Raw genomic sequence first — 10,000 nt, forward strand, 5'->3', positions numbered from 1 at the left:
ATTAGAAAATTAGCCTTAAAAATTACGATTGTCAAAGTGTTGCACGCACTAACACAATGGACATCTCGGATTAGAACGATTCCAAATATCCCTTACGAAATAAAGAGAGAACAAATAATGTACATTTATGCGTTAACTCGCGAATAGAGATAGAATTGCCTATATTCTACGGAATGTTAAAGGAATGCGTGAGATATTCACAAGAAACCCATATATTTCGCGGCTTCTCTTAGCTGTTATGTCATTAGTAACAAATACTAGAAGCAATGCTGTGAAATGCAGTAATAATGATACTAATAATGATGATAAAAATAACAAAATAATAACAAAATAATAATAATAATAACAATAATAATAATAATAATAATAATAAACCAATAAGAACAATAAAACTCTAATAATAAGAAACATCACGATTCGTTACCACTCACTTTCCTCGACAAAACTTAATTGAACGCATTACACCACAGACACAGTTTCAACTACATATCGTTACTGTCATGGATAACTATTTAGTAAAGGACTTCTTTCTGATTTTTTTTCTTATTTACAATGTTCATTTATAACATCAGGTCATCTAATTACTGCAAATATCAACATACATCACATTTTTCCAAATTTACATAAATCGTTTAATTTTTTGCTACAATTTTTCATTTCCTTCATTTTCATCTTCAGACTTCAAGTATCTGTGATCCCTCTCAAAATACAAACAATTAAAACTACAATATCATTCTCAATATAAAACATCTCCTTTATTGACATAAAACACTAATTTTAAAACTTGTCAATAGAAAATATGCCACCAATACTTTCAACAGCTCATGAACAAAAAGACATTCCATGGAAAAATACATCACGATCATAAACAAACTTCAGTCGGCAAATAAATTATCACAATAAGACCTTCTGTCCTTTCTTCTGCCTTTGCTTCTTTCCTTCCCCGCTTCATCCATTTCTTTTTCTCTCTTTCTTTCCTTCCTTTCCTTCCTCCATCATTTCTTTCATCAATCCTGTTATATTTCAATCCTCCTCTTTTTTTTTTTCTTTCCTCTTCACACATACCGTCTTGTTCAAAAAAAAAAAAAAGTATAAACGGACTTCAAACGGGAGACAAGACGGTGGGACAAGTTCGCTGAAGAAGCACCTATAGAAAAGACCTCCGTTGGTTGTAATCCCTTCCTCTCTCTTGTATCTTTCTGCCTTTTGGAATAAATATGACTGCAGACTTACCAACTTATCCTCTTTTGTGACTTTTGTTATCCTAAAAATAACCCAAATGAGGATTATTCTTTTGTAGTGGAAGCACAAGCCCAGTCTATAATGATTAAGAAGGTATATGCTCTCGTTAAGTAAGAAGGTACAGTCTTTTCTTAAAAAAAAAAAAAAACGACATAAGAGATCTTCGTAATTCTAGGCCTAAACCCATTATAGAAATGTCAGCATCACTATAATCAATAATGCATGATGAAGCTCTCACAATGGAATGCAACATAAATGCAATGCTCAAGCTCTGATGTAGAAAGAAACAAACTGCTTGTGCTTTGATGGCTTTTCACTGTTAATAAGAGCACCGTTTATAAAGCCATTTAAGTTTCAAGTTAGGGGTTTCACTTATGATTTGAGGGAGATAAGGACCAACAGAATGGACAATTAATCAGTGTTGGTAACACGATCACATCCCTCAGAATGCAGTTTAGAGCGTTAACAAGTTTCTAAAAATAAGAGCAGCAACCAGTAAGCACCAAAAGTCATCTCTATCATTGTAGCTTTCATCACTAGACATTTAGCTATGGATAAATGGGCTTTAGAAAGCTCCTGCATTGATTTCTACGGTGGAGAGTTAGAGTAAAAAAAAAAAAAAAAAAAAAAAAAAAAAAAAAAAAAAAAAAAAAAAAAAAAAAAAAAAAAAAAAAACATCCAAACGAAAGAGACAACACAAAAACTTCAGCCCTAGATCATGAGATTGGAGAGGGAGGCCGAGCTCTGCCTGGAACGGCCCGGGGAGTGCGGCGCGGAGGATTTCCTTGAACGGCCCGGGGAGGAAGGCGCCGACGACCTTGGGGGAGGGGTGACTGAGGACCGGGACATGGTCGGGGTGCGCGACCGCTTTATTCTGGAAGGAGGTGGAAAAAGAGATGGGAATTACCGATACTGATAATAATAACCTTAATATTGATTGTAATGATATTATCGGAAAGGTAGGGAGGGATAAAGGTGGTGACAACAACGATGATTATAAAAATGAGGAAGATGACGTCAGCGATGACATTATGCTGTCTACCTCTATCCCTCCCTATCTTTCCATCTTGTCTTTCCTCTTCCTTCCCTCCCTCCCTCCCTCTCATCTTCTGTTTCTCCCCTCTCACTCAACTGGCAACTTCTTTTCCCTCCAATATTTCCCTTGCTCCTTTAACCTCCCCTCCCTTTCCCACACCTCCCCTCTCTTCCCCTCCCTCCCTCTCTCCCTCTCTCCCTCCCTCCCTCTCTCCCTCCCTCCCTCTCTCCCTCCCTCCCACTCTCCCTCCCTCCTACATTCCCTCCCTCCCTCTCTCCTCTCTCCCTCCCTCTCTCCCTCCCTCCCTCTCTCTCCCTCCCTCCTCTCTCCCCTCCCTCCCTCTCTCCCCCCCTCCCTCTCTCCCTCTCTCCCTCCTCTCTCTCTCTCCTTCTCTCCTCCCTCTCTCCCTCCCTCCCTCCCTCTCTCCCTCCCTCCCTCCCTTTCTCCCTCTCCTCTCTCCCTCCCTCCCTCCCTCCCTCTCTCCCTCCCTCCCTCCCTCTCTCTCCCTCTCCCTCCCTCTCTCTCCCCTCTCCCTCCCTCTCTCCCCCTCGCCCTCCCTCTCCCCCTCCCTCCCTCTCTCCCTCCCTCCTCCCTCCCTCCCTCCCTCCCCTCCCTCCCTCCCTCTCTCCCTCCCTCCCTCTCTCTCCCTTCCCTCCCTCCATCCACCCCCTCCCTTCCCTCCAACCATCCCCTCCCCTCTCCTCCCCTCCCCCGTCCCTCCCCACAGCATCCGACAACTTCTCACCTGACGGAGGAATAGGGCGAGGAGCCGCGAGAGAGGTTCATGTGCTTGTACAATAACACGCCCACATCCTTGTGCCCTGCCTCCACTGCTATGGTGAGAGCCGTGCTACCGTCCTGGAGAAAATGGGGGAATTAAGTAAATAAGTGGAACTGATTACTCAGATGGTGTATATAGGAAATGGGAAAAAAAAATAATTGATTATTCCGAAACTCTAGTGATGCGGAGATTTAGCGCAAGTGTTCATTCACAAAATTGCAAAGAGAATGCCAACCATACTCATAGAGGCAGAAATATACATTTTCTAATATCTTTCCTATTATGTCATTCGCACTTCTGGTCTTTGTTTTTGTTGAGAAAACTAAATCATATTCAACCAAAATAAACTAAAATAAAAGTTAATAGAGAAGAATCAAATTGTTTCTTCAAACTTTAACAGATTCATTACCCCAAAAATTATGAAATTCTACCATGCCCTGGCCTACCAACAGGATAATATGGGTAATGAACCAATTCATCCTTTTGAAAAATACCATATCTAAAATCCTAAAAGGATCCAAATTTCATTCATATTATCCATCTCAGTGGGATACACGTCAGAGGCTCCCTCAGTCCAGACCCAACAATGGCCAGATGATCATTGACTTATAGCTAGAAAAAAAGTGATATTATTTAGCTGGCTAAATGAAACTGGACAGTGTCTAGTTACCCTACGTTTCCCTCATTCATACAATCCCACTCCCTCCTTCCTCTCTCCCCTGAAGAAAACCCAAAATCCCATTCACCTCATCCAAAAGCTCTGGACTCGTATCTGATTAGCTACGTGGGAAACTTGACATCCTTATATCCTAACTTCCTCTCCCCATCCTGACTATTATTCTTCCCTTCCCCCTTATCCTCACCTTACCATGTCCTAACCCTACCCCTAGAGAAGCCAAAATCCAACTCACATTATCCATAAGTGTGGGATCGGTATCAGGCTGGCTGAGGAGGAACTTGACGATGGCCAAGTGTCCGTGCTCGGCTGCGCACATGAGGGCCGTTGAGCCATCCTCATCCTGGATGTTGATTTCAGCTCCAGCGGCCACCAGGAGGCCTACCATGTCCAGCCGCCCATGGGAGACGGCCAGCATGAGGGCTGTCTGGCCATGCTGGAATTTGGCGACTGATTAGGAACTGTCTTTTAGACTTGTTTTACTATAAAGAGGTCACACTTGCAATAGGATCATGCCTTATCAAATGACCCTTTGAATATAAGGTAACAAAAAATGCAGCCTTAGGATTTTTTTTAAATAGAAGTGGACTTCCCAGCATATTAAGGAAGCACACACTGGGGAAAAGAAAACTCTCCCTGGCTTAGCACTGCCTCCAAGCATATGTTCTAAGGCAGGAGGCAGTGCAGAGCTGATCCAGCTTTTGTTACACTGCCACAATCAGAAAGTGTTGGACAGATTAATATGAAATTATTTTCACCCAATGGTCAAGAATAGCATAACATACATGCCATGTCAACTGTAATCTTAGTTTATCACATGTTTACACACAGATGCTCCACAAAGGACTAGCCACCAAGGAGTCAACTATTAGTCCAACTTATGTTAACAGTTTACCCTTTTCCATAATTTCTATAAAGATTCTCTATCTTCCTTATTGTTATTAGTATTTTCATGACATCATAGCAACCATAATATCAATAATAATAATAATTGATGGATATGGATATTATGAGCATCAGAATAAAATAAAACCCCAAAAAATTAAGGATTGAAGAAATCAGGACATACTAATTGACAATCCTATTAAAAAAAATAAAATAAAATAAAAATAAAAAAATAAAATAAAATAAAAATTATAATAATAAAATACATATATATACACTTATAAAATAAATAACAGAAAAAAAGTATACATATTACAAAAATAAAATGAGAATCGAATAAACGAGAGGGCAATTCCACGTCGTCCCCCACCTGGCTGGCTTTGATGTTGACGTCGCCGAGCTGAAAGAGCCGCTGGACGACGCTGGCATGCGTGTCGGAGCGGATCTGTGCCAGCGACACCAACATGATCGCTGTATAGCCCGCTTTGTTCTGCTGGTTGACGTTGCACACCTTGGAATCCAGAAGCACCGAGACAACATCAAAGTTGCCGTGCGAAACTGCATAGTGCATTGCCGTGTTGCCCTGGGGTGGGATGGGGTAAGGGGGAGACAGGGGAAGAGAAGAATATGCAATAATAATAATAATAATAATAATAATAATAATAATAATAATAATAATAATAACAATAATAATGATAATAATAATGATAATAATAATGATAATGATGATGATAATGATGATGATAATAATAATAAATATAATAATCACAGTAAATAACAATGATAATGATAATGATGAGGATAAAGAAATAACAATAATAAAAATAATAACAAAAATAATAAGAGAAAAAAGAACAAAAAGAATGACAGTGATAATGACCATAATAATAATAACAATAATAATAATAATGATGATAATAATAATAATAATAATAATAATAATAATAATAATAATAATAATAACAATAACAATAACAATAACAATAACAATAATAATAATAATAATAATAAAATAATAATAATAATAATAATAATAATAATAATAATAATAATAATAATAATAATAATAATAAATAATAATAATAATAATAAATAACAAATAATAATAATAATAATAATAATAATAATAAACAATAACAATAATAATATCAACAATAACAACTACAACACCAACAATATTCAAAAGCAACCACACAAAGTGAGCTTACATTCACATCAGACAGGTTGACGACACGCTGTAGGAGTGCCTTCGAATAGTCCTCAAACACGTCCATGTAGTCTTCTACGGCGTGCGGATCGGCATCCTTCTGACTCGACAGCTGTAGAGGGATAAGTTGGGTTAGCTGATTATCTTATGTAACATTCAGATATTTTACTATAGTTATCATTCTTGAAATGTGTAATATTCATGTTGGAAATAGAACACGATGAGCAAATCAAATGTCACTTACAGAAATAGAATAATTTAGTAATATAATACCATTGTTAGAGACGAATTCCCATTTGCTTGTAACTTGATTTGCAAGAATAGCTGCTGGTACTTCGAACATACTTACAAACAGAGGCACACATACACGCACACAATCTACCCACCTTAAACCATTCCCTCTGAATTATGTTGACAGCATTGGTAAGCTGCTGTCCCGACCGCACTGGCTTACCAATGGAGTCATTCACAACCTTTAGGGCGGCTTTCATCTCTCTTGGGGGCAGGAACCTGAAATTATTTTTGTGTTTAACAATAATATTTTTCACCCTGTAATTCTTTATACAGTATTACATAATGTCACACAGACAGATAATGACACACACACACAAACACACACACACACACAAAACTGCAAATTGCCTGGCAGAGACTGAGAAAAGTAAAAGCTACATATAATTAGAGTTAGACAGAGAGAGGCTGGTTAAAAAAGAAAACAAAATTTACACAATACACATATTAACAGTCAGATAGTTAGGCAGACAAGCAGATAAGAAACTAGCTAAACAGGAAACCTGACAGACAAGGAACTAGCTAAACAGGAAACCAGACAGACAAAAATCTAGCCAGCCAGACAGACAGACAGGAGAGGCAGACAGACAACCCCATCACTCACTTCTTCCTACTCTTCTCGCTGGTCGTGGTGAAAAGCGAGGAGGAACTCTGAAACACCGAGGTCACCGCCTGAGAGCTAAATGACGCCCCCATCAGAGATTCCTCATCGCACGTCTCATTCTCGGATTCACTGTCAGATGATGACGAGCTCTCCTGCTCCTTCCGCCCTTGGATCACCGGTTCCACCTCCTTCGACCTGTGGTGGGGGGAGGGTATGGTGAGGACAGTTGGGTCTTGGTAGGATATTAGGATTAACTTAAACATCTATATCTGAAAATGTATGAACTTTATCTATATCTGTATCTACATATTTACATCTCTGATTAAATGGTTGTATGACACATAACCATGGCACTCCGAGGAAAGAATACATTCAATAGATATAAAATTTTATAAGTAAAGTTGACTAATTCCATTTGAAATTTTCACTCCAATAAAAAAACTTTATAAGCAATAGTGACTAATTTCATTTGAAATTCTCACTCCATCAAAAAACAAAAAACAGAAACACACTTTTTTGGACTCTCCTCCTTCTTCTCTGCTTCTTTTTCCTGCTTTTCCACTTTGGCAACTCGTTTTGGAGCATCGCTGTTGTTGTTATTACTCTCCGTTATTGCCGAGAGATTCTTTGAGGCAGACTCCTTGGCCTTCTCCTCCTTCTGCCGCTTTGCCTGCTCTGCATCAGCACTCTCATCAAAGCCCAGGTTGATCAGGCCTTCTGAAAACTTGGTGTAGGTTTCCTGGCGCAGATATGGAACACGTTTGCTCTGAAACCGCATTGGAATTGGAATTTTTTTCATGTATATAGAGACATATGTCTGCAAGGAAAAAATACCCATCTCAATAATTTATTCTCTCATTCTGTCTTTCATTCTCAGTTTCTGTCTCGGTCTGTCAATCAATCAATTAATAATCTCATCAACTGATATTCTGACTTCTAATAAGTTTTTCCTCTGTTTAAACTCTAATTGGGCACATTCTATTTCTATGTATTTGGCCCCAATTGCATGTATAGTACTTACATCTTCTGAAACATCATCCACAGACAAGTTGATAGTCACTAATTCACAATCTTGCAATATCAAAGTGTTATCATATATTGCACTAGAGCCTTCGTTTTCCTCATCCGAGGACTTGTCACCCTCCACAGAAAACACACATTCCGCATGTGACTCAGTGTCTGGATGTGTTCTGAATGCTGAGAAATCATGATACACCAAAACTTCTCTCTCAAGGGGGTTTTCTACAATGCTCAACATTCCGAGTTCATGCACGTGTTTAGTCTCGCTTAACGCTGAATTGTTAGCTGCGTCAACTTTGTCCTTGTAATCAATAACCTCACTGGTGACGGGCAACAAGGCCCTGTGGTCAGTAGTCCTTATGACTCCCCGTTTGTCGACAACATCTTTTGCCGTCCAAGTAATCACTGGTTCCGGCTCTTTGCTTTGCTCGCAACCCATGTCTCAATGTAAATTTTTTTCTAAAAAAAAAATAATGAATGCCCAAACATAAACAGTTCTCCAAATCTTCAAAATCTTCCATTCACAACCACAATCCATAACTAAATATCAGTTGCAGAAACCACTGTTATTGAAAACCAAACACCATGACTGTGAGGTACAACGAGAAAATACGCCTTGATCAGACTGGCAGACCGACATCTTGAACACTGGATCCTCTGACCAAAAGTACTTAAGACCCGCTCTGATAAAGACAAAAGCTCATTAACGTTTTGAAGATTAAGTACCAAAGATTAGATAAGATACAAGTAGTTAATAGAGCATTTTTTTCCCCTCCACTAATCTTCCTCTTACTCATGAGCCTGATTAAAGCTAGTTATAACATTTGCATTTTTTACACATGTATACATTCATATATTCATTTCTACACTAGTACAAATGTACATACATACAGTCACAAATGTAAAAACATACAAACATTATATATATATACATATACATATACATACATATATACACATCTATATATATATATATATATATATATATATATATACATATATGTCTATACATTAAATATATAAATATAAATACATATATATATATAATATATATATATAATATATATTAATATATATAATTACATAAATATATAATATATACATATATATATAATATATATATATATATCTATATATTATTATGTATACTATGTATATATGTATATTGTATTAGTATATTGTATATGTATTGTATGTATATGTATGTATATATATGTATATATATGCATATATATGCATATATATGCATATATATGCATATATATGCATATATATGCATATATATGCATATATATGCATATATATATATGCATATATATATATGCATATATATATATGCATATATATATGCATATATATGTGTGTGTGTGTATGTGTGTGTGTGTGTGTGTGTGTGTGTGTGTGTGTGTGTGTGTGTGTGTGTGTGTGTGTGTGTGTGTGTGTGTGTGTGTGTGTGTGTGTGTGTGTGTGTGTGTGTACATGTGAGTGTGCATATAAACATATGTGTACTTTCTGCTCTTTTGTGGGTCCTTTTGTTTGTTTGTGTATTTATGCCTATTGATTTTGAGTCAGTGCATCAAAGAAACAGATGCAAAATGAGAACAAACCCCAAACACAATTACCTGTGTCGAGCTCCCAACCACAGCCGGCTCTGCTTTGGAGGTGGCAGTGGTACTGGTGGTGGTACTAGTACTAGTACTGGTACTGGTACTGGTACTGGTACTGGTGCTGGTGCTGGTGCTGGTGCTGATGCTGGTGCTGATACGGGTACTGTTACTGGTGCTGGTACTACTAGTACTAGTACTTATACTGGTACTGGTACTAGTAACGGTACTGGTACTGGTGCCCTGGACTGCTTTCTTGGAATGACTTCCCTGACTAACTTTTGAAGTTTCGTTTTTTGGACTGACTTTGGGCAGCTGACTTTCCTTTAATGTACTGGGGCCTAGGTCTGACTTGGTACGCCCTCTGCTCGTCAGGCTCAGCATTGGAGACGGGCTATATTTAAGGGAGGAATTATCACTTGATGTGCCCTGATTAGGTGAGTGACTATATCTGACTGGAGAGGTATCACTGGAGGCATTCACTGGCCGTTCAAGCTTGGCAGGTTTAGTCGGAGCCGAGTCCATTCTCGTCAGACTCCGGGTCATTGCTGAAGAAGGTTTGGACTCGGTGAAGCTGCTGCTCAAGCTTGAGATCTGAGTTTCTGAGCAACTAGACCCTAGACTCATTGACAGGTTGCTAGTGGTTTTTAGGTC

At 38.4% G+C, this 10,000-nt stretch overlaps 1 protein-coding gene across 3 annotated transcripts in view; it reads right to left on the reverse strand.

Annotated features, from left to right (window-relative positions):
* LOC119598586 (KN motif and ankyrin repeat domain-containing protein 2-like) overlaps positions 1 to 10,000 on the reverse strand; it is a 60,639-nt gene that overhangs the window by 1,046 nt on the left and 49,593 nt on the right. For all 3 annotated transcript variants that reach the window (XM_037948237.1, XM_037948236.1, XM_037948235.1), the window contains 9 exons: positions 9,365 to 10,000; positions 7,235 to 7,488; positions 6,723 to 6,917; positions 6,214 to 6,337; positions 5,829 to 5,939; positions 4,991 to 5,203; positions 3,971 to 4,171; positions 3,024 to 3,136; positions 1 to 2,116 (listed from right to left, as the gene is read on the reverse strand). The exon at positions 1 to 2,116 is cut by the window's left edge and continues 1,046 nt beyond it; the exon at positions 9,365 to 10,000 is cut by the window's right edge and continues 1,631 nt beyond it. In XM_037948237.1, the coding sequence (XP_037804165.1) occupies positions 1,954 to 2,116; positions 3,024 to 3,136; positions 3,971 to 4,171; positions 4,991 to 5,203; positions 5,829 to 5,939; positions 6,214 to 6,337; positions 6,723 to 6,917; positions 7,235 to 7,488; positions 9,365 to 10,000 (2,010 nt within the window). In that variant the 3' untranslated portion in view covers positions 1 to 1,953. The remainder of the gene's footprint in view (positions 2,117 to 3,023; positions 3,137 to 3,970; positions 4,172 to 4,990; positions 5,204 to 5,828; positions 5,940 to 6,213; positions 6,338 to 6,722; positions 6,918 to 7,234; positions 7,489 to 9,364) is intronic.

This window comes from Penaeus monodon, chromosome 41 (genome assembly GCF_015228065.2).
Source record: "Penaeus monodon isolate SGIC_2016 chromosome 41, NSTDA_Pmon_1, whole genome shotgun sequence".
Taxonomy (NCBI): Eukaryota; Metazoa; Arthropoda; class Malacostraca; order Decapoda; family Penaeidae; genus Penaeus; species Penaeus monodon.